Source organism: Heptranchias perlo, chromosome 19 (genome assembly GCF_035084215.1).
Source record: "Heptranchias perlo isolate sHepPer1 chromosome 19, sHepPer1.hap1, whole genome shotgun sequence".
NCBI classification, from domain to species: Eukaryota; Metazoa; Chordata; class Chondrichthyes; order Hexanchiformes; family Hexanchidae; genus Heptranchias; species Heptranchias perlo.
In genome coordinates this window covers 40,958,694-40,984,394 of record NC_090343.1, presented here as the reverse complement: position 1 = coordinate 40,984,394, position 25,701 = coordinate 40,958,694, and the positions used below count along the sequence as shown (strand labels likewise).

Sequence of the window (25,701 nt, the reverse complement as noted above, 5' to 3'; positions counted from 1 at the left end):
ATTCCTTGCGGAGCATTGAGCCACTGGACGCGTAACATGGCAGTACTTCTGTCTGCCAAGTGGCACTGGCACTGACCCTGTCTGAAATCCTTTGATCAACAAATATACATATTTTGGATGGGCGCCCATACCATCTTGCCATCCCAGAGGTGTGAATGCTGGTGCAGCACTTTACCGCAGTGTACCAGACCCATCTGAGCTGGACGAAAATCATATAAGAAGGACTTAAGTGCCTTGAATTTCAATTTGCCACTTCCAAAAACAAAACAACATTAATGCATGCCTGGGGGGTAATGGAGGTGGAACTGGTGGAATTTAGGATGCCAGGTGTCATCCCACCAGCCCTACCACTTCCAGTTTTGCTTCCATAGGATGGGATGGGCACAAGAGGCACCCAACACCACCAGTGTTGGAATTTTGAATTGGGGGCAGAAAATGATGGGGACTCAGTGAAATCAAGTTTCACCCCAAATCCCCCCCACCCAGATTGTGTGATTTTATCATAAAAAGAGGAATTTACTTGGCTTCAACTTGATTGGGTCTGACAACAACAGGAGGGGGTTGCGTTCGATAGTGTAGGTGTGGTTTGAAAGCAGGGGCTATGACTGACAGGACCATTGTGTGAGAGTGGTTGGAAATTACATCTTTGCAGCCCACAGGAAGAAGCAATACTGATTCTAACAGTGATCCAGCTAGGACTTCACCTGCCTCACCTCTGTTTAAAATCCAACATGGCCCTTTTTGAATTGATTCTTTCACAAGAACAGGCTCCAACTGTTTCGCTCCAAACAACTTCATCAAGTTGTCCAGACACTGAGGAGGAGTTAGCCAGCTCTTTCTAAGCTTTTTGTTTGGTATACAATTGGGTGGAAGTTACGCTATAGTTGTATAAAGCTCTGGTTAGACGCCATTTAGAGTATTGTATTCAGTTCTGAGTATCGTACCTCAGGAAGGATATATTGGCATGGGAGGGGGTGCAGCTCAGATTCACCAGAATGATACTGGGGCTAAAAGGGTTAAATTATGAGGACAAGTTGCATAGATTAGACTTGTATTCCCTTGTGTACAGAAGATTAAGGGGTGATCTAATTGAGGTGTTTAAGATGATTAAAGGATTTGATAGACTCTGGTGAGGGAGTCCAGAACAAGGGGGCATAACCTTAAAATTAGAGCTAGGCTGTTCAGGGATGATGTCAGGAAGCACTTCTTCACACAAAGGGTAGTGGAAATCTGGAACACTGTCCGTCAAACAGCTGTTGAGGCTTGGGGTCAATTGAAAATTTCAATACTGAGATCGATAGATTTTTGTTAGGCAAGGGTATTGAGGGATCTGGAACCAAGGCGGGTAAATGGAGTCAAGATACAGATCAGCCATGATCTAATTGAATGGTGGAACAGGTTTGAGGGGCTGAAAGGCCTACACCTATTCCAATGTTTTCTTTCTGCTTTTGTTAGTTACATCTCATCACTTTACCCACATGAGATAAAGCACATACAGGTGACACTAATTCATTTCACAGTAAATTTACAAAAGCTTTCACCAATTTAATTCACTTTTTGTTTTATAATGCTTTATACCAGGAGGAAAATATACACTATTTGGTTTAAAATTATGGCTGGGTGCTTCCAGATAAAATCCAAGCAAAGAAAGAACATTTGAGAAGCAGGAAACTGTTCTAGTGCCTTTACAACAGGTAACGTAATGGGCCTTTATAAGCCACATATTCACAATATTTTGAGATATTCCACCAGTTAACGCCAAATTGCTTTAGTAATAGGAAAGACCCAGTGGATTCTTACAAATAGGGAAGAGGCTCTCAAGAAACTGGTGTTTGGTAGGCACCTGTGGTAGTTTTTAATTGACAGCCCTGTGATGTAGATCCAAGTCACATTTTCTCTCTCCATCTCTCTCTTTGGCATCTGGGTCCTACTTCCTTCACAATCTGGACTATTTTTTTTTCTTTTCCTCTCTGACTTCCTTTCTAACTGCACAGGTAGCAGATTTGTTGTGTCGGTAATTCAACACTATATTGTTTTAAATTGTACTTGCCATGTAAGATGTTAGTTGTATGCAGCAAACCTATCTCTACTGCTGTAGGCAGAACAGAGTTACTTTGTCAGATTTATTTATTTCAGATTTCCAACATCCGCAGTATTTTGCTTTTGTTTTAGTGTTTAATTCACTGCCAGTTCCCTCCCAGGAATGTCCATCTTGAAGAGGTTCTGCTCTTCTCTCTGACGGGATTTCTGTTTGTCTCTTTTACCTTGTTCACCTTCATTACTTTCTGTTTCCCTTCTTGTGTTTGATCATGTGTCTGGACAGTTCTGATGAAAAGTCATAGAACTGAAACGTTAACTCTATTTCTCTCTCCACAGATGCTGCCTGACCTGCTGAGTGTTTTCCAGCATCTTCTGTTTTTATTGCAGAACAGAGTTACTGCGCTGTATCTTTTATCAACTGTTGCTTTGCTGTAATAAATTATTTTTCTCTAACTATCTTTTGTCCGACACTCCTTAGAGATGAAAGTCAACAAACAGAGAGTCATGGGCCATGTTTTTGGAAGTTAGAGAACTTGGGGAAATGAGCCCAGGAGCCCTGTTCTAACACTTAGCCCCACAACACTTGATATAATAATACTGTGTGTGGTTCCCTCACTAACAGAGAAAACAAGGGGTAGATTTTCAACTGACCGGCCTGGCATTGCAGATCGGCTGCCTTGTTGGCTCACGGTCCGGCAACACCTTGATTTTAAAATTCTCATCCATGTGTTCAAATCCCTCCATGGCTTTGCCCCTCCCTATCCCTGTAACCTCCAGCTCTCTGAGATCTCTATGCTCCTCCAAATCTGCCCTCTTACATATTCCTGATTTCCATCACCCCACCATTGGCAGCTGTGCCTTCAGCTGACTTGGCTGTTGGATTTGGAATTCCCTCCCCAAACCTCTCTGCCTCTCTCTTCTTCTTTAAAACGCTCCTTAAAACCTATCTCTTTGATCAAGCTTCTGGTTACCTGTCATAATATCTCATTATGTGGCTCGTTGTCAAATTTTTGTCTGATTAAGCTCCTGTGAAGTGCCTTGGGACGTTTTTCTACATTTAAGGTACTATAAATATTCAAGTAGTAGTAGTAGTTGTTGTTGTTTTGAAAAAAAAACACCTGATTTTCATTTCCATCGATTTCAAACCAGCGGCCAATCCACAATGCCAATTTTACATCAGGGTGACAAGTTGAACGTCTAGTCCCATAATTCTTCCTCACTCTCTTAACATCAATTTCCAGCTAACCAATAAAGGATATAAAGACCTCAGGGGGTAATTTTACCCTAATCTGTCATGACTGGAGTATTGTGTGCAATTCCGGGCACCACACTTTAGGAAGGATGTGAAGGCCTTAGAGAGGATGCAGAAAAGATTTACTAGAATGGTTCCAGGGATGAGGAACTATCCCATGGATAGACTGGAGAAGCTGGGGGTTGTTCTACTTGGAGCAGAAAAGGTTGAGAGGAGATTTGATAGAGGTGTTCAAAATCATGAGGGGCCTAGACAGGGTAGATAGAGAGAAACTGTTCCCATTGGTGGAAGGGTCGAGAACCAGAGGACACAGGTTTAAGGTGATTGGCAAAAGAACCAAAGATGAAAAACTTTTTTTACACAGCGAGCGGTTGTGATCTGGAATGCACTGGCCGAGGGGGTGGTGGAGGCAGATTCAATCGTGGCGTTCAAAAGGGAATTGGATAAGTACTTGAAGGGAAAGAATTTGCAGGGCTACAGGGACTGGGCGGGGGAGTGGGACTAGCTGGATTGCTTTTGCAGAGAGCCAGCATAGACTCGACAGGCCAAATGGCCTCCTTCCGTGCTGTAACCATTCTATGATTCTGTCCAGCGGGAAACTGACGGGATCGGGTCAGCTGCTCGTTTTACACCCGGCCTCATTGTACTTTCCATTGACTTCCATGGGCGGGGGATAAAATGGGCGCCCAACCTGATCCCATCAGTTTCCACTTGAATGGGTTAGGTTAAAATTACCCCCTTCCTCTCTAACAAACTCTTTATTCCCATGCTCTTTTTACATGACACAAAAATAGAATCATACAATGGGACAACTGGAAAAAAAATATTCCTAGCTCCCTCCATGGCCCAGTAAGGGTACTAAGCCAGTTAGGCCAGAGGGCCTCAGATTTCATTGTGGGTTGTGCCAAATTAGCTGTTCTCAGCTGAGGCAGAAGTGGGGCTGTTATAACTGGCCTCAGTGCCTTTGGTTAAGGAGGGAGGGGGGGAGGAAATCAGCAGAGCTTTTGTTCCTAACTAGTATCCAGTGACCCCTGTGAATGTTGCGTGATCACAGGTTTGGGCTCAGCTGTGATGACTCTGGGGTTGAATAGCTTAATGATTCTTACTCTCAGGGCTCACGAGTGAAAAATGGCTACCTGGGTGAGGTATGAGAAGGTGAGGCCGATACCTGTGGAACTGTATGCCCAGCAAAGGTCAGCATCTTTAGGTGAGAAAGGGAGCAAACAGGAGAAAAAAAATGAAGAAAAAGCAATTCGAAACCTATTCACTGTTTACCTGTGCACAAGCTGCCACTTAGAGTATCGTGCCTTTCCGCTGCTTGTTTTATCGTCACTTACCAGTAATGAGACCACTGGCAACTCCGGGGATCCCTTGAAGTTCAGTGACGTTGTTTTTCTCAAAGTATTCGTCACACGTGGCGTTGAGGAAACCAGACGTGCAGAAGAGCTGCCAAAGCTTGGTAGTTACGGTCTCATTGCCCACGGTGATCACTTTGGCGCACACGTCAAAATCTTGCTGTGACAACGTCCTGTTCCCTAGGATACAGACACTGAAAACAGAGATAACATCCTATTAACCGTGGACCTGGAAATGTGAAGTATCTCTGAGGAAACCTCGGATACACACTGATGAAAACAACATACAGGAGTAACTCTCCCCATAAATCTATCATAATCCACTCGCAGATCTCCCGTGGCATTGCTCACGGTAAGTGGGGGTGATATAATGTTACACCATGTAATGCCCATGTATTATTCTGCAGCTAAGGTGGAGATGTGCTTTAGCTGACCTGTTCCTTTAAGGCCACACAGTTTATTTTCTGCGAGTAGGCACATGTTGGTGTCAAGTCTTGGTAGTTTGTTGTCAATGAGGGAAGTTTGCAGAGAGTCAAGTATTTGTAAATTTTCAGCTCCGGGTCAGAAAATTTTACACTTTTCACACTTTTGAGTGTGACGGATGTGTGCTAGACACAAAACCTTTACATAGATAGATGGACACATGGAGGGGCTGAGATCCTGACTGGTGTTACAATAACCATCAATTTGTTGCCATGTAATACATCTTGTGTTTGTGGATTTTTTGAAACTCTTTAGATATTATGAGGTTCTGCGATCTGGGGCCGGTCTGCGATCTGGGGCCGGTCCGCGATCTGGTCTTGCCCGTGATGTGTGTCTGTCAATGATCTGAGCTTGTCTTCATCTTGGAAGCACTGATTTGGTTCCAAAGAAAGAACCTTTATATTTAACTTTACCAAAATGAACACTTGAGACTCAGTAAAACCTTTGTAATATAGTTTTAAAGTCTGAAGTATATAACATTCAATTCATTAGCACAGGTTACGGTCCCCATTCTCACGTGTTTGTCTAATTCATAATTCCAGCTAATCTTTGTGTGAACCAGCAGTAAATTCCAATGCTGGTAATTTATATTTGCAGAGTTCATCCACCTTATTTGCAGGACCTCAAAGGTTGTAATCTCTGGATTACTCCCAGTGCCACGGGCTAGTGAGTATAGAAATAGGAGGATAGAACAGATGAATGCGTGGCTAAAGAGTTGGTGCAGGAGGGAGGGTTTCAGTTTCCTGGATCACTGGGCCTGCTTCTGGGGAAGGTGGGACTTGTACAAGTCGGACGGGTTGCATCTGAACCAGAGCGGGACAAATATCCTTGCGGGGAGGTTTGCTAGCACTGTTGGGGGGGGGTTTAAACTAACTTGGCAGGGGGATGGGATACAGAGTGGAGCGACAATAGGGGGTGATGTGCAGCCAAATATTGAGAAAAAAACAAGTCAGCTTGGAAGACAGGGCAAATATGTCAGAGCAAGGCTGGATGGCATCTATTTTAATGCAAGGAGTCTTGCAAATAAGGTGGATGAACTGAAGGTGTTGATAAACACATGGGAGTATGACATTGTTGCTATCACAGAGACATGGTTGAGGGAGGGGCAAGACTGGCAGCTCAATATTCCGGGGTACAGAATCTTCAGGCGAGACAGAGGGGGAGGTATAAGAGGAGGGGGGGTCGCAATATTAATTAAAGAATCAATTACTGCCATAAGGAGGGATGATATATTAGCAGGTTCCTCTAATGAGGCCATATGGGTGGAGCTTAAAAACAAAAAGGGGGCAAGCACTTTGATGGGAGTGTACTATAGACCCCCAAACAGTCAGGGGGAGATAGAGGAACAGATATGTAGGCAAATCTCAGAAAATTGTGCAAATAATAGGGTAATAATAGTGGGGGATTTCAACTTCCCCAATATTAACTGGGATACTCAGAGTGTAAAAGGCTTAGAGGGTACAAAATTCTTAACGTGCATCCAGGAGAGCTTTTTGAGCCAGCATGTCGAAAGTCCTACAAGAGAGGGGGCGGTACTGGACCTAATTCTAGGGAATGAGTCCGGCCAAGTGGAAGAAGTGCTAGTAGGTGAGCACTTTGGTGACAAGGACCATAATTCAGTGAGATTTAAGGTGGTCATGGAAAAGGACAGGGAGGGGCCGGAAATAAAGGTTCTAAATTGGGGGAAGGCCGATTTTAATAGGATAAGGCAGGATCTGGCCAAAATGGACTGGGATCAGCTGCTTGTAGGAAAATCCACATCGGAGCAATGGGAGTCTTTCAGAAGGGAGATTGAGACCATACAATGGCAACATGTTCCCGTAAAGGTCAAGGGTGGTTCCAAGAACTCCAGGGAACCTTGGATGTCAGGGGATATACGAGAATGGATTAGGAAAAAAAGGAGGGCTTTTGGCAGATACAAAAGGCTAAGGACGGAGGAAGCCCTAGAGGAGTACAAAAAGTGCAGGGGGATACTTAAAAAGGAAATTAGGAGATCAAGGAGGGGCCATGAAAAAACTCTGGCGAGCAAAATAAAGGAAAATCCTAAGATGTTTTATAAGTATATTAAGGGTAAGAGGATAACTAGGGAAAAAATAGGGCCCATTAGGGACAAAAATGGCAATCTGTGTGTGGAGCCAGAAGATGTAGGAGGGGTTCTAAATGAATTTTTTGCATCTGTTTTCACTATGGAGAAGGACGACGTAGACAGAGAAATACGACAGGGGGACTGTGATATACTTGAACGTATTAACATCGAGCGGGAGGAGGTATTGGCGGTTTTAGCAGGCCTAAAAATGGATAAATCCCCAGGCCCGGACGAAATGTATCCCAGGCTACTGTGTGAGGCAAAGGAGGAGATTGCGGGGGCTCTAACACATATATTCAGAACCTCTCTGGCCACAGGGGATGTGCCAGAGGACTGGAGAACCGCTAATGTAGTACCATTATTCAAGAAGGGGAGTAGGGAAAAACCGGGGAACTACAGGCCAGTGAGCCTAACATCAGTGGTAGGAAAATTATTGGAAAAAATTCTGAAGGACAAAATTAGTCTCCACTTGGAGAAGCAAGGATTAATCAGGGATAGTCAACATGGCTTTGTCAAGGGAAGATCATGTCTGACTAATTTGATTGAATTTTTTGAGGGGGTGACTAGGCGTGTGGATGAGGGTAACGCAGTGGATGTGGTATACATGGATTTCAGTAAGGCCTTCGATAAAGTCCCGCACAGGAGACTGGTCAAGAAGGTACGAGCCCATGGAGTCCAGGGTGCCTTGGCACTTTGGATACAAAACTGGCTTAGTGGCAGAAGGCAGAGGGTGATGGTCGAAGGTTGTTTTTGTGACTGGAAGCCTGTGGCCAGTGGGGTACCACAGGGATCTGTGCTGGGGCCCTTGCTGTTTGTGGTCTACATTAACGACTTGGATATGAATGTAAAAGGTATGATCAGTAAGTTCGCTGATGATACAAAAATTGGTAGGGTGGTAAATAGCGAGGAGGATAGCCTCAGTCTGCAGGACGATATAGATGGGTTGGTCAGATGGGCGGAACAGTGGCAAATGGAATTTAACCCAGAAAAGTGCGAGGTGATGCACTTTGGAGGGACTAACAAGGCAAGGGACTACACAATGAATGGGAGGACCCTAGGCAAGACAGAGGGTCAGAGGGATCTTGGTGTGCAAGTTCACAGATCCCTGAAGGCGGCGGAACAGGTAGATAAGGTGGTAAAGAAGGCATATGGGATACTTGCCTTTATTAGCCGAGGCATAGAATATAAAAGCAAGGAGGTTATGATGGAGCTGTATAAAACACTGGTTAGGCCACAGCTGGAGTACTGTGTGCAGTTCTGGTCGCCGCACTACAGGAAGGATGTGATCGCTTTGGAGAGGGTGCAGAGGAGATTCACCAGGATGTTACCAGGGCTGGAGCGCTTCAGCTATGAAGAGAGACTGGGAAGATTGGGTTTGTTTTCCTTGGAGCAGAGGAGGCTGAGGGGGGACATGATTGAGGTGTACAAAATTATGAGGGGCATAGATAGGATGGATACTCAGGAGCTTTTTCCCTTCGTTGAGGGTTCTATAACAAGGGGGCATAGATTCAAGGTAAAAGGCGGGAGGTTTAGAGGGTGAGAATCCCTATGTGGTCAGTTTTCGGTAAAATATTAAAATGCCTACGTGGCAAAGAAGCAGAATGCAAAATGGTTAGAAAGGGTTAATTAGTTAGTAACTGAGATTGATACAAGTGGCCTGGCCCTCCTGCTGGGCCATATGTTTGCTTAGTCAGCAGGTTTGCATTGTCTTATCAATGATAGGTCTTTGATGTGAGTCAAGGACTGGTCTGAATGTCTCCATGTTTATGGCAGATCAATATAGGGAACGAGCTTAGCCAAAGTTGAAAGACATTCCAGGTTGGGAGATAAGGAACAGAAGGGACAGGGAAGAACATTCCAAGTTGGAAAGTGAGGAAGTTATCCCCTTTGATGTCTAACAGCAACATGATCAGCACATGGACGATTTATGATTGGCCGGAAATAATGTAACCTCGCATGGCAACCTATGCCCGGCTTATGATTGGTGTTGACCCTCGTTAAGTATGTTCCAACCCTATTGATTGTATAAAAACGTGTGGATTTCTGTATGTTTTTGTTCTTGCTCTGCCAGCATAGAGGGACTCTATCAGGAGTCCAAATCAATGCTGCAGACTAAGAACCCTGCTATTAAAGTTGTGCTGAACTTTAAAATGTATTCGACTTCAGTTATTACTGAACCAGACTGAGGGGAAAGAATCCGGATCGTCAAGGGGATTTGAGAAAGAACTTTTTCACCCAGAGGGTGGTTGGAGTCTGGAACTCACTGACTGAGAGGGTTGTGGAGGCAGGAACCCTCACAAACATTCAAGAAGCATTTGGATGAGCACTTGAAATGCCATAGCATACAAGGCTACGGACCAAATGCTGGAATATGGGATTAGATTAGACTGGGCTTGATGGCCGGCGCGGACACGATGGGCCGAAGGGCCTCTATCCGTGCTGTATAACTCTATGACTCTATGAGTTATCACCTGGGCAGTGAGTGAAGGCATTACTGTCAGTAAGCTGGCTAAGGCTGCCTTAGCGTCCATGTTAAAATAGCACCCCATAATCTCGCCATAACAAACTGCCGGTTAGTTTTTGATAAGCCAAGAGTAATGGCGTTACCTGCCTTACTCCTCTTCTGTGAATGTTACATAGATTACATAGAATTTACAACACAGAAACAGGCCATTCGGCCCAACAGGTCTATGCCGGTGTTTAAGCTCCACACGAGCCTCCTCCCACCTTACTTCATCTCACCTCATCACCATTTCCTTCTATTCCTTTCTCCATCATGTACTTTATCTAGCTTCCTCTATGCATCTATGCTATTCGCCTCAACTACTCCATGTGGTAACAAGTTCCACATTCTAATCAATCTCTCGGTAAAGAAGTTTCACCTGAATTCTTTATTGGATTTATTAGTGACTATCCTATATTTATGTCCCTTAATTTTGCACTCCCTCAGTGTTACTGTGCCTCATAAAGATGGCTGACTTTCACTGTGGGAGTTGATGCTGTATAAAAAGAGACTCAAAATAGAATGAAAACCCTACAAATGATAGGAAGCAGTAGATATTCCAATAGCAGATACTGGGGCAGGGGGTTTAAGACTATAATCCACACTTCTGGTCAGAAAATGGCTATAAATTGCTTGCAACTCACTTCCACTGTTTATGGCATCAGCTGAATTGCTCCGTTAAATGACAGGTTTGTAATCACTCCTACATCAAAAATTACCATCAAACAGAGTAACGATTTAAATCAATATATAACTATAAACCGGATGAGCAATTTCTGACTAAGAAAAAATAAACCTCTGACATTAGAATAACATAAGTCACAAGTTGTGGTACAAATTAGGCACTAATTTTTCAGTCACCTTTCTCTCCCCCAGTTCCTATTACTTATACTCATTGATTAACAGTGCAATCAGCAACCCTCCACCTTATAATTTCAGTTGTTTCAATAAAAAAATTTCTTCATGCAAATGCAAGAGCTCATTTGTTAATACAGTATGTTATTTTTATAACCATCCTGTACATGTTAACACTCAACTGTTCGAGAACCCTTTGAGAGGTTGCAGCAGCTGTGCTGTCCCAACAAAAAGAAAATATACAGCATGACTTCAAGCTTGCCTACATAATAACAGTGACTACTTCAGAAAGTTATTTGTTGGCTGTGAAGCACTTTGGAATGCCCTGAGGACATATATTTTCTTCATTATTATAATCTGCTTCCTAATAGAAATGTATTTCTCTACCTCTGAATTAATTGCCACTGTACAAGGGCTGAAACTTTGATTAAATGAGCCCTCACCCAACCCAATGGAACGTGTCTTGGGGTTTACTTGTGGAGATCCTATTGGACTCAGGAACGGGACTTTTGATTGATCTCCTGCTGTTTGTGGCATGTGGTTTCCCTCCGTTCTGTAGAGACTGGTGATGATGGCAACTCACTTGGCATGGAAGCAGCCATTATGCAAGGTGGCTAATCCAGAAAGGACTGTAAATACAATTCATCTGTCTCAGGTTAAAATTATTCACATATGATCACCATATTTAAATGATTGTGCACTAGGAGGGGCGGTCTGCATGAGGAGAGCTGGTGTGTGAGAGAGTCCTAGGGGAACGATTATCGGATGGCCGAGTGGGTGCGTTGGGGGGGGGGGGCTCCGAAAATGACGGAATCCCGGAGCGGGTTTGGACCCCGGCTCCAACCCGCTCACTTCCGGGTTCCCCAGAGACGCGTTCGGGTGCGTGCGCACCTCCTGCATGCGGGACTCCCACTGGCAATTAAAGCCGGCGTGATGATTATTTAGATACTTATTTAGATAGTTGAGATACTTGACAGACTAAATTGACTGGAGATTTTGGCAGAGGTGCAATTTTGAAGGATCCTCAGCGTGTTTCCCGTGCTGTGGGAAACACTCCCTGTTGCAACAGACGTGTTTCAGCCAGCAGCCAGTGGGAGATGCAAAGGATTATTTGACAGTTGGGGAGAAAACCTCATTTATTGCAGCAGGGCACTCTGACACTTCAGACAAAGTTTTGGCTGCAACACCTTTGTCTTTCCACTCAAAATTATTAATTTATACCCTAAACTCTGCTGTGCAAACACATTTACCTACTTTGCGGACCCCCTCAAACTCACACCGTCAGGATGGGGGCACCATAGCTGCATTCATCACTTCATCCAAGGACGAGCAACATCACCAGCCTCGCCAGGCACGCCGTCCACCTCCGCCACGTGGAGCTCCACAACACAGTGCTGCGCCACAGGTACCAGCACAAACTAGTCATGCAACTACACATACACCCACTGTAGGGTGACCCAATGGGTGGCATCAAGTGTGGGTGTTCATGGTGAACTGCATGAAAGGGACTTATTACACAAGCCAGTCAAGAATGGCCAAGACGTGGCAGTAGTGGTGACAATAATAATATTTAATGTGCCATTAACAAAAATCAAATATAAATAAAAAACATGACAAACCGTCAAACACCCTTGTGCATCCCCTTTGTGCTCACAAAACCTTCGCCTTTCGCTTCCGACTACTCCTACGTGGTGCATCCCCAGTGGCTGCAGCAGAGGTAGTGGCAGGTTGCTCTTGTTCATGCCCTGACTGATTAGATGCTTTGGGCCTACGCCCTCTGGGTTTCGGTGCCCGTGAGGGCCCCACCAAAGACTGCTCCACCTGCACCTGTGCAGAGGCAGACTCGACCACCTGGAGAGGAGGCAGCATTGCGGGTACTGGTTGAGAGGGGGCAACGGGTGAGAAGTGGGAGTGCTTTGAGTGGCGTCCCCACTTCCATGTCCTCTTTCGCCATCATCCCTCTCCTGGGCCAGGCCCATATCACTCCTACCACCCTGCTGGACGACAGTTTGGAGGACATGTGTGAAGCCTTGTAAGGCCAGTGATAGAGCATCTGCCTGCCTGTTTAAGGTGGCAGAAAGTTGCTCACCCTGAGTCCGAAGGGCTGTTGTCAGGGCCTCATTGGACTCATTGGTGAGCCGTGCTTGAAGCTCGATGGAGGCTAGCCTTCCCTCCATCGCAGACATTCCTGCACTTACCCGCGACACTATCTCAGAGATGCCCTCATGTCCCTGTGACAGTATCTCAGAAATTCCTCCATCCTCTGTGCGATTGTGGAGAGTGCGCGTAGCACCTGTTCCAGCACCTTGTAAATGTGCTGCTGCCCCTCGATCATTCTCCTTTTGAAGGATGGTCCCCAGGGTTCAGCATCTATGTCCAGCTGAGCAGAGCCTGGAAAGGAGTGCTCCGACTGAGGCGGACTCTCCCTGCCACCAGTGTCTGCTTGTGCTCACTTGAATGTGGTGACTTACCATGTGCGACCCCAACTAACTGAGGACAGGGACCCACCGAGGTGTGTGTATCTGCGCTGGTGGATGGCTCACTCAGATATGACAATGCCCCCTCAAAGGCCGGCAGGTCCTCTGAGGAATCGCCCATCGCCGTCACGGCGGTCGCTGAAGTCCCTGTAAGAGAACGGAAGGCAATATTAAGCATGATGACAGATGTTGAGCTGCTGAAGATGGCAAGGCATGTTAACATCATTTGCTATTGTGAGTGCTGAATGTTAAAGTTCTGTCACCAGCCGTTTGTCGGGTGGCAGTCTCAGCATCCCCGATGGACAGGCACTTGAGGGTATGGCTCAGTTCAAGAGCCTCTTGCTCCCCGTCCATGAGGACGACCTGATGTTGTGGCCCCCCTCCGGTCTTCGCCCTCTCCCGTGCATTCTAGGCTCTCTTCTCCTATAAGGGGAGAAAGTAGAGAGGTGTGAGTGAGGGATGGTGACGTGGCCAACCACTGAATGCATTGGTTTGGGTGAGGCCGACCGTGAAAGCGATGCATCAGAGGGTGAGTCTGAGACAGAGACATCACATTGTATGAGGATTGGGTTGAGTGGTAGTGGTGGGATGAGTACGGGGGAGGTGAGTTGAGGATGAGGTTTGAGTGGGTGTGAGGAGTGATGTGATAGACTGGTGTTAGCAGTGCAGAAGGAGTTGTGGGGTGGGGGTGGTGATGTGGAAGACGGAGCGTAGGAGAATGAGTAAGCGTACTCACTTTGGCTGACCTGGTTAGGTCATTGAAGTGCTTCCTGCACTGGATCCATGTGCGGGAGACGTTGCTGCTGCTGGTGACCTCCTCTGCCACCTTGAGCCAGGCCTTCTTGGTGGCAGAGACAGGCCACTTCCTCCCATCTGCTGTGTAGAAAAAATCCCTCCTCCTCCTCACCTTATCCAATAGGACCTGGAGTGAGGCATCGTTAAATCTAGGAGCAGCCTTTCCCCTGGTCTGCTCCATGCTGTACTTTTGGTTGTTTGCTCCAGGAGCAGCATTGGAGGACTGCCCCTTTAAATAGGGCTCCTCCAGCTGACAGCCTGTGATGCGGGTGCGCAGTCTGCCCGCTGCGCAGGTTGATGACTGGAAACCCGGAAGCCACGGTAAGTGTCTTCAATTTACCCGCGATCGTGTGGGGAACGGACGGATTTCACTGGGCGGGTTACCCACGCGCCCAGTTGCCCCCCCCACTGCCAACCCGCCTCCCTGGTAATATCGGGGCCCGAGTACATCCTCTTGACTTCTGGAACCTTTTTGTGACTGGACTGGGCTCTTATTTCCCCCCTACCTCATTTCACTGTATTGGGAAAGGATTTGAGGAGGTTCCAGCTCTAGCACCACCCACCTGCACCTATCACTTCCCATACTCATCTTATTGGTTGTCTATTTTCCTTTGATTTTTATCCTCCTGCAAATGAATATCCATTTGTTTGTCCCAAATACTCATTCCCATTTGATCCTTTGGAGCCATGGATATCATGCGTAAGACTTTTCAGAGTCTTAAATCCATGACTTGCTGTCCTGATCCTAACCACCCCCATCACTATTAGGACTGAATAAGACCTTCGGTGCTTCTCTTGACTTGAGCCTTGTCAACAATGGACAGGCTTTGAGGACTCAGGTGGTGAGCCACTTGTCACAGAATACCCAGCCTCTGTCTTGCTCTTGTAGCCATGGTGTTGATATGGCTGGTCCAGTTCTGCCTCTAGTCAATGGTGACACGTAGAATGTTGATAGGGGTGGCGGGGAGACATGGCGATGGTGATGCCATTGAAGGTTAAGGGGAGGCGGCTGAGCTTTCTCTTGTTTGAGCAGGTCTTTACCTGGTCCTTACGTGGCGTGACTGTTACTTGTCACTTGTTAGCCTAAGTCTGGATCTTATCCAGGTCCTGTTGTAGGCTGGCTGTTTCATTATCAGAGGAGTTGTGATACTGATTTCTCCCTTTCATTTGTTATCCCACTTTGCTACATGCGGTGTGACCTCCATTTTCTTTTTTCTTGGCTTTTTCTTTCTTTATTTGCATTTTTTGGGGCTTTCATCCTTGCCTGTTGTAATGCAAAAACTCCCCAAAAATGCTGATAAACCACATGGCTTTCCCAGTCCTCCATTAACATGTAACAATAAAGTTTGATTGGAACAAGATGACATGAGTTTATTCAGGGAATAAGTTTGTATCCCTAGAATACAACAGTGACTCTACTTCAAAACTACTTCACTGGCTGCAAAGCACTTTGGGATGTCCTTAGGTTTTAAAAGCTGCTTTATAAATGCGAGTTCTTTCGCATAATGAAAGGTTCCCTAGTTTCATAAGTCTCTCCAATTTTCACCATTATCTATTATAAAGCAAATAATTCAACTCTCATTCTCTTTCAAGGCAAGTGCTGGGAGTTGATCAGAAATTGATCAGAATTCACATTATTTGTACAAATTTGAGAAAAGCAAGATTATGAAGGAATTGATAAAGCTGATCAAGGCCAATTACTCACTGCGGCAAAGGGTTTGAATAGCAGGGGTGAGAGACAATAAATGAGCAAGGTGCAAATAAGAGATTAAGCCAGAAGAATTCTTGCCATTCAAGGGGTAAAGGAATTGTGGATTAAGTTACCAAGAAAGACCATTGAACTTGACAATACCAATGGGTTCATGAAACAATTCAGTGCATTTCTAGAGAGAAGGGATTGAAGGATATGGTAAAAAGGTGTTAAGTTGGGTTGATCTATTAAATAAAGATAGACTTGTTAATGCTCTTTTCCTATTCTTAACAATTCCTATATTCGAAAGTTTCTATTTCTGTAATTGGGATTCACACCACGGATGATTTTTAAGATGCTGTTTCCTTTGATGAAACTATTGGTTCCAACCAGAAAAATACACAGAGGCAATTTCATGGAACATCTAACCCCTTAGCTTAGGTTTTCTGCTGTGTGTTTAACCATTTAGTTTAACAAGGGTGTTAAAAAAAATGCCAATCAGAAAATCCAAGCTCATGTGTCCTTGGAGGCCATGCTTTGCATTGGGTGTTTCTGACTTGGATTTTTCTCAGTGTTGCTGGACGGAAATGGATTTGCTCTTTTCTTGTTAAAGGATTCTTAAAAAGTGTCTCTATTGGGAATGATGTTTTCTATTGGGAATGGTGACAGAATAAGGTAGTAACTCAATAACTGGCAAGGTTAATGATCTCTACCTGGACCACAAAAAAAGCTGGAAACTGAAAATTCGTAGCAGGTCAATCAACACCTAAAGGAGAATGGAAGGTTAATTTGTTGTGTGGAACTTTTCATTTTGCTGTACCTTTTCAACACTTTCCGTTTTTATTTCAGATTTATAACATTCACCGTTTTTTCTTTTACCTGTCCCTGGGCCAGGTTACCTGGCTACTAACTGTGCAGAAGATATGGCGAGTGAATAAGCTTTGGCTTTGAATTGAATTGAAGTTCAACCAGTTTCAACTTATATATAGTCTCATGACACATAGCAGGCACCATGATTGCTGGTTTAATGCTATTAAATGTTGCATTGTCACTCTGTGGTATTGTACTTACGGGAAGTTTGGTGGATCAATTGCAGATTTGATAACTCCAGCATAAATGGAAAGAATGGATAGGATGACACAGGCCAGGAACACCAGAGCAAACTTGTTGACGTATTTGACTCCGACAAAGACTACAAGAGCCATGCAGCTGAGGACACATGTTCCATACACACGCATGTTATTCAGCAGGGCTGCTGGCTCCTCACTGGCTTCCTCTGCTTTGAAAATTGCCATACTGGGCATCATGTAGGTCTATAAAAAGTAAAGAGAGTTACAGAATGTTTATAGACATATATAGCCACCCTCACCTCTAATTGTTTTATCCATTTAGACTCTTCCCAACATAGTCCGGTTGCAAAGACAATTACACTACTCAGGTCATGCCATCCTCTCAGCAATCGACTCTATGTTAGCCATACATATCATTAACCATAACATTTAGATTAGAGCTAAACTCATGGTGGGTGAATGGCAGGTAACATGCCATTGTTATCATGATTCAATAACTGAACGATAGAACACTGACTTCATATTTACAATGTTATATAAGCGAAAGTAGTTTTAAAAAAAAACTTCAGATAGGAAAACATAGGAACAGGAGTAGGCCTTTCAGCCTCTTGAGCCTGTTCCGCCATTCAATTAGATCATGGATGATCTGAACCTTAACTCCATTTACCTGCCTTAACTCCATATCCCTTGATCCCCATGCCTAACAAAAAACTATCGATCTCAGTCCTGAAAGCTCCAATTGTCCCAGTATCCACAGCCTTTTGGGGGAGAGAATTCCAGATTTCTACAACCCGTTGTGTGAAAAATGTTACAACACAACATAGCACATTGGCGCTGATTTTCCAGTTGCTCCGTACTACTGGCCCAAATTGCAACTCAGCACTGAGCCACGATCAATCCTGGGATCTTTCTGGTGTGTATGACTCAGTATCACATCATGCAGTAAATTTATCCGCTAAGCTATTGGTGAGGCAGATGCTACTTTTTAAATGCTATCTTCACTAGACAGCTTTAATATCCTTAACTTCCTTCAGGAATCATAAGGTTATTAAAATACTAATCATCCCAGTTTGGAAAACATTCTCCTTTAAGTAATTTATGCAGTCAATTTCTTAGATTTTGCAGGACTAAAATCGAAGCATGTCTTGGAGGTTTTCAGTCTTGATCCTCTCCTGCGGAAAGAAGGTTTTGAAGGCTGACATAATTCTTTGTATATATCACATTAGGTATCCAATCAATGAGGTAGGAATCTCACTAGGCTAGATATTCCATCTATTCATGGTCAATAGGAGTGCTCCTCCAAGCCTCAGAAGGAATGTTTATGCCTTCCTTGCTCCGGGCTTCACCCCCCACCCCCTCCCCGACCACAAGGCTCTTCCGAACCTCCTTCCATCCACTTACCTGCGAGCTGGAGACCATTCATTTGGTCCCTGGCAGTAGCCTCCTGCCCCCGACATTTCGCTCCCACCCACCGGCCAGTAGCCGCTTCCCGCCAGTTTTGGCTGGGAGTAGGGTTGCCAACTCTGGTTGGACATATCCCTGGAGGTTTCATCACATGACTTCCTGCCAAAAACTGCCCCACTTAGTTAAACAGCCTTTTTCCCCATCTCTAATAGCTTCATAACTAATAAACAAAAGTGTTTAAAGAAAGTGTAAAAAAAATGGCATTTTTTTTTAACGCCCCTATAATTTTTCTCCTGGGTTGCATGCAGCAGTGTCCAGGAGATTAATATTTAATTCCTGGAGACTCCAGGTCAATTCTGGAGGGTTGGCAACCCGAGTTGGGTGACCAATGGGGCCTATGCCGATGAGGCCCAGGGGTTAAAATCTCATGACCTCACAAAGCCGAGGTTGGGATGGTTTGTCCCTCCCTACCCAGCACAACTGCCCGAGTTACAATCGGGGTTAATATATTTGTAGCGCTAGATGCAGTGACACCGTGGTTCAGTCGTGCTGCTGGTTTCCACCTTTGTGCACTCCTACAAATATAAAGCATTTTTGCAATACAGTATTAACTTCCTTCAATGGTTTAGTCAGTAAATGCATGTGTGAAACTCAGTCTTAAAGATTAGCAAAATCAGCTGTGATACCCCCACATTCAAATGACTTGCTGACTATCATTGTTGAGGCTCACACATAAAGAATGGTCATTAGGATGAGGCACCCATGGGAGTTTTACCCCAGCCTGAGTCAACACCTGCAGGAAAGGAGCAAAGAAAACAAAAGTCTCTTGCAGGCCATTTTTCAATTGGGATGCACCCCTTTTAAAAAAGGACATGGACTGCATTACACACCCCAAGTTCCATCCTCTGCTAACACTTCCTTTTGTGTCAGCCTTGGCTGAGTGGTAGCACTCTCGTCTCTGAGTCAGAAGGTTGGGGGTTCAAGACCCACTCCAGAGACTTGAAACCCATAATCCAGGTTGCCACTCCAGTGCAGTACTGAGGGAGTGCCACACAGTCGGAGGTGCCGTCTTTCAGATGAGATGTTAAACTGAGGCCCCGTCTGCCTTCTTGGGTGGATGTAAAAGATCTCATGGCACGAAAAGGGAGTTCACCCAGTGTGGCGGTCATCATCAACCTTCAACCAACATCACTGAAACAGATTATCTGGTCATCATCTCATTGCTGTTTATGGGACCTTGCTGTGCACAAATTGGCTGCCACATTTCCTACATTACAACAATAATTGCACTTTAAAAAGTACTTCATTGGCCGTAAAATGCTTTGGGGTGTCCTGAGAGGGTGAAAAGTGCTTTAGAAATGCAAGTTTGTTCTTTTTTACTTGTTCCAGCCTTTGCTGCTTGTACTCACCAGCAGGATTTCAATGGTGCCCAGGATATACATGGCGCCAGCAAAGGTTGTTCCCAGGTAGAAACAGAGGCCCACTGCACCCCCGAATTCTGGACCCAGCGAGCGAGATATCATGTAATAGGAGCCACCAGCTGTGGGCCACATAACAAACAAGGGATAGAGGTCAGAAATATTTAAGTTTGCATTGCATAGTCACTGCGTTTTTTTCCTTTCGAATTTACACAAGATCAGGTCAAAGGTTTATAAAGTGGTGATGCTGGAAGTGTGCAATATGTGTCTGATAATGGAATCAACCCAAATTTAACCCTGACGTAAGATGAGAAAAGTCCTCAGGTCCATATGTGTTCACCTCAAATGCCAAACATATTAGGATAATTTACTAGTTTTACCTGAGGATTAGGGGAGGGGAAGATTGCGTTTGTGTGCTAAATGTAATGAAACCATAAATCCTTTTATTAAGAATGGCTTTACAAGTTACACATAATGCACAGACGAGACCTTCGACCCATGACGGTAAAACAATGCTAACATTAACACAAAAATAAAAACAGAAAATGCTGGAGAAGCTCAGCAAGTGAGGCAGCATCTGTGGAGAAAGAAACAGAGTTAACATTTCAGGTCTTCGATGCTGCCTCATTTGTTGAGCTTCTCCAGCATTTTCTGTTTTTATTTCAGATTTCCAGCATCAGCAGTATTTTGCTAACATTAGCACAAATGTATTCAGGAAAAGTTACTCAGATAAAGACCTACTTTTAAAAGTGAGTAAGCTTTCTCTTCAACAATTATTTTGCAGTATTATAAGTGATCAATTGTATTGCCAACTCGGGTACAAACCAGGTCTGTTTCAGGCTTCCCAGTATTAGCTCGAAAAAGCAAATTCTACACTCAGATGGAGCATAACAATAAGGAGGGATGTGAAGGGCTGTCAGCTGTGTGTGATCACAAGGTAATTATAGCCATTTGGCCCACCTTAATTCATCCATCTGAAAATAATCTAAAATTCCTCAATTGTAGCATCCAATTTTTTTCTGAATTGGTTCAAGGGTTTTTGATCCCACTACTTTATCTGGAAGCCTATTCCACATATTAAATCCAAGGAAAGTTGGTGGGTTTTTCCACTTAGAACAACGACTGTGTTATTTGATGGGACCCATACAAAACCGTAACTGCAGAAACACAAATTAAACTGTTACCTCTCTCACTCAGAATGGCACACAATGATTGCGTTTGACTGCCCGTATCCTAACTCGCACCATGTCCCGCTCACTCATCGCTCCTGTGCTCGCTGACCTACACTGGCTCGACTTTAAAATTCTCAACCTTGTTTTCAAATCCATCCATGGCCTTGTCTCTCCCTATCTCTGTAACCTCCCTCAGCTCTACAACCCTCCGAGGTGGCTGCGTTCCTTCAATTCTGGCCTCTTGCGCCTCCCTGATTTTCATCGCTCCACCATTGGCGGCCGTGCCTTCAGCTGCCTAGGCCATAAGCTTTGGAATTCGCTCCGTAAACCTCTCCTCCTCTCTGCTTCTCTCTCCTTCTTTAAGACACTCCTTAAAATCTACCTCTTTGACCTCACCTGTCTTAATATTCCCTTAAGTGGCTCGGTGTCAAATTTTGTTTGATAACGCTACTGTGAAGCGCTTTGGGATGTTTTACTACGTTAAAGGCGCTATATGAATGCAAGTTATTGTTGTTGACATTTTTGAAGCTACAGAAATGCAGCAACAGGTGGAGATTGGTAAAGCAGGAACAGAAAAAAAACTGCTAGCAATCTGGAATACAAACAGAAAGTGCTGGAAATACACATCGGGTCAGTCAGCAGCTGTAAAGAGAAAAAGAAAGTTATAAAAGAGGACTGGATGGTTTAGTAAGTCATTGCATTTACTTCTGGGAGCAAATCTCAGTTGCTTAAATGTCTGGAAGGCGTTTTGCTAATCTTGATTGATTTAAAAAAAACAGGAAAACCTGAGTCCACAGCCGAAACATGCCTTAACACTTAGCACAGCGAGCACCATTTTAATGTGGAGCTCTGGGAAATGAAGGAGTCACATTAGCCTGGCAGGGGGCACTTTACTGTGGTTAATGTTAAGGTACATTGTCAGGATAATGCAGAAGGAATGGTATCCTACAATTGAGCCCACAGTGAGATGTAACTGACCTTGAAATTGCTGAATCCTGTCACTGGCTACAAGATGAAAAATCGTTCCAGTCTCCAGCCCTGTCATTGCTCACTTCCATGAGATAAGGTCGTAGTTTCCAAATAAAAAAAAATGTGACTGCACTCAATATAGAGGACGCAAGATTCTTAAATTGCATTCAGGAGAACTTTTTAAGCCAGTTTGTAGCAAGCCCAACAAGAGAGGGGGTAGTTCTGGATTTAGTTTTAGGAAATGAGGCTGGGCAGATGGAAGGAGTATCAGTGGGAGAGCATTTTGGTGGTAGTGATCAAAATTCAGTTAGTTTTAGCATAGTTATGGAAAAGGACAACGATGGAACAGGAGTTAAAGTTCTCAACTGGGGAAAGGCCAATTTTACTATGCTAAGAAGTGATTTAGCAAAAGTGGACTGGAAACAGCTACTTGAAGGTAAATCAACGTCAGATCAGTGGGAGGCATTCAAGGGGAAGATTCAAGGGGTGCAGAGTAAACATGTTCCCACAAAGAAAAAGAGTGCGGCTGCCAAATCTAGAGCCCCCTGGATGTCAAGGAGCATACAGAGTAAGATAAGGCAGAAAAAGAAAGCTTATGTCAGACACCAAGAACTAATTACTACAGAAAGCCTAGAGGAGTATAAAAAGTGCAGAGGTGAAATTAAAAGGGAAATTAGGACAGAAAAGAGAGGGTATGAAAAAATGTTGGCAAGTAAAATCAAGGAAAACCTAAAGATGTTTTATAAATACATTAAGAGCAAAAGGATAACGAAGGAAAGAGCAGGGCCTATTAGAGACCAAAAAGGTAACCTGTGTGGAGGCTTGGTTCTTAATGAATACTTTGCGTCTTTCTTCGCATTGTAGTTAAGGAAGAGGAGTGTGAAATATTGGATGGGATAAACTTGGTGAGAGAGGAAGTATTAAGGGGATTAGCATTTTTGAAAGTAGATAAATCACCAGGGCCAGATGAAATGTATCTCGGGCTTTTAAAACAAGCAAGGGAGGAAATAGCGGAGGCTCTGACCATCATTTTCCAATCCTTACTGGATACAGGCATGGTGCCGGAGGATTGGAGAACTGCTAATGTTATACCATTGTTTACAAAGGGACCAAGGGATAGAACGAGTAATTACAGGCCAGTCAGCCTAAGCTCGGTGGTGGGCAAATTATTGGAATCAATTCTGAGGGACAGGATAAACCGTCACTTAGAAAGGCATAGAGTAATCAAGGACAGTCAGCATGGATTTGTTAAGGGAAGGTTGTGTCTGACTAACTTGATTTAATTTTTTGAGGAGGTAACAAGGAGGGTCGATGAGGGTAGTGCATTTGATGTAGTCTACATGGATTTTAGGTCCCACATGACAGACTGGTCAAAAAAGTACAAGCCCATGGGATCCAAGGGAGAGTGGCAGGTTGGATCCAAAATTGACTCAGTAGCAGAAAGCAAAGGGAAATGGTCGACAGGTGTTTTTGTGACTGGAAGGCTGTTTCCAGTGTGGTTCCGCAGTGCTCAGTAATAGATCGCTTGCTTTTTGTGATATATATTAATGATTTGGACTTAAATGTAGGGGGCATGATTAAGAAGTTTGCAGATGATACAAAAATTGGCCGTGTGGTTGATAGTGAGGAGGAAAGCTGCAGACCGCAGGAAAATATCAATGGACTGGTCAGGTGGGTAGAAAAGTGGCAAATGGAATTCAATCCGGAGAAGTGTGAGGTAATACATTTGGGGAGGGCAAACAAGGCAAGAGAGTGAACAATCAATGGGAGGATACTGAAAGGTGTAGAGGAAGTGAGGGACCTTGGAGTGCATGTTCATGGATCCCTGAAGGCAGTAGGACAGGTAGAGAAGATGGTTAAGAAGGCATATGGAATACTTTCCTTTATTAGCCGAGGCATAGAATATAAGAGCAGGGAGGTTATGCTGGAACTGTATAAAACACTGGTTAGGCTACAGCTTGAGTACTGTGTACAGTTCTGTTCACCACATTACAGGAAGGATGTAATTGCACTAGAGAGGGTACAGAGGAGATTTACGAGGATGTTGCCAGGACTGGAGAATTTTAGCTATGAGGAAAGTTTGGACAGGCTGGGGTTGTTCTCTTTGGAACAGAGGAGGCTGAGGGGTGATTTAGTTGAGGTGTACAAAATTATGAGGGGCCAAGATAGAGTGGCTAGGAAGGACCTATTTCCCTTTGCAGAGAGGTGAATAATCAGGGGGGCATAGATTTCAAGTGATTGGTAGAAGAATTAGAGGGGAGCTGAGGAAAACTTTTTCACCCAGAGGGTGGTGGGGGTCTGGAACACACTGCCTGAAAGGGTGGTCGAGGCAGAAACCCTCAACTCATTTAAAAAGTACCTGGATGTGCACCTGAAATGCCATGAGCTACAAGGCTATGGACCAAGTGCTGGAAAGTGGGATTAGGTTGGGTGGCTCATTTTTGGCTGGCGGGGACATGATGGGCTGAATGGTCTCCTTCTGTGCCATAAATTTTCTATAATTCTATGATTCTACAATCTTTAAAATAACCTTCTTGTAAAACTGTCAGGCATGCAGGAAGAACTAAGTAAGATGGTAAGGTTTTTCAGGATGAACTAATCACCTAGTCATTGTGAAATTGGGCTGCACTTTTAATAGAAGGGACGCAGATAGCAAATAGGTGGGACCAACTCCCTGCATTGCAGAACTAAAACCAGCAGCCTCAACCAGACAGCAGAACTGTACACTCACATATTCATGGATCCGCGAGGCCGTTGATTCCTGGAACCTGGGCTTATTTTATTTATTATTTATTTATTTTATTATTAGGAGCCTGCCATGGCTCAGTTGGTAGCATTTCTGCCTCTGAGTCAGAAGATTGTTGGTTCAAGTCCCCATTCCAGCAACTTGAGCACAAAATCTAGGCTGAAACTGCAGTGCAGTACTGAGGGAGTGCTGCTTTACCGAAGGTGTCATCTTTCGGATGAGACGTTGAACTGAGGCCACATCTGTCCTCTCAGATCCCAGGGCACGATTCAAAGAAGAGCAGGGGAGTTCTCCCCGGTGTCCTGGCCAATATTTATCCCTCAACCAACACCTAAAAACAGCTGACCTGGTCCTTTATTTCATTGCTGTTTGTGGGACCTTGCTGTGTGCATATTTCCTACATTACAACAGTGACTACACTTCAAAAGTACTTAATTGACTGTAAAGTGCTTTGGAACATCCTGAGGTCATGAAAAGTGCTGTAGAAATGCAAGTCTTTTTTTCCATTTACATTGCGCAGAGCAGCTGACAGAGAAAGTTGTGTACAACTGCAGATGGTAGCATTTCACGTACTGTGTCATCTATCAATGCTAATAGCCAGTAACTGGTTAATGAATCACACTGTGAAGTAGTTTTATTTTGCCTGCTCTTCCTTGCATCACATCTCCTAGCTTCAGATGGAAATAGTAGGGTTTTTCAATTCATTTTGAAAGAAGGCTCAGCTTTCTGTGTTATATAAGTTATATTAGCTGATTTTCTTATAAAAGAGGCAAAGATCTATAAACTGCAGAGAGGAGTTCAGAGCTGAGAATCTGCAAATACTTTTTTTGATATATAACAAGATCCCAATGGCTAATTATCAGGACCTATTTTATCATTCACTCGAGTTATCACGTTCTTCAATGACTGGCCCTTCTCTGATCAAGATGAACAGCTGTAGGCACACAAGGTACCAACAGCCTGGTTCTTGGATAAATAGGAAGCAGTCATTTATCAAAATAATAAAGCAGAGAGCAGCATAACAAAACCCCGACTACATCTTATTTACACAGTAACATTCAGCCTCTATAAGATTTCAGAATTAATATGCAGTCGGCAGTGTTGTCTCGCACACACCGGGGAAATGTGTCAGGATGTGTCCTACTTCGGTACTGCAACATCTCTTTCTACTGACCTAGATAAGCAGCTTTTCCCCAGCAATCATAGCAACAGCCAGTTTGTCCTCTTTTTTTTCTAGAAAGCTTATTATTTCCAATTGAAAAAACAGCTAACCAATCAAAAACTGAACATTATCTTCTCTTGAAAGCTGGCAAAAATCACATTAGTTGCAATTAACCATTCTCTGGTCTATTATTTATACTGTATTTCCTCATCACTGCAGACTCT

The 25,701-nt window shown here is 44.2% G+C and overlaps 1 protein-coding gene across 1 annotated transcript in view; it reads right to left on the bottom strand.

Moving 5' to 3' along the window:
* LOC137335495 (solute carrier family 12 member 5-like) overlaps positions 1-25,701 on the bottom strand; it is a 290,880-nt gene that overhangs the window by 81,757 nt on the left and 183,422 nt on the right. Inside the window, exons 5-7 of the mRNA XM_068000838.1 lie at positions 19,420-19,550; positions 16,608-16,849; positions 4,630-4,841 (exon numbers count right to left, since the gene is read on the bottom strand). Coding sequence (XP_067856939.1) covers positions 4,630-4,841; positions 16,608-16,849; positions 19,420-19,550 — 585 coding nt within the window. The remainder of the gene's footprint in view (positions 1-4,629; positions 4,842-16,607; positions 16,850-19,419; positions 19,551-25,701) is intronic.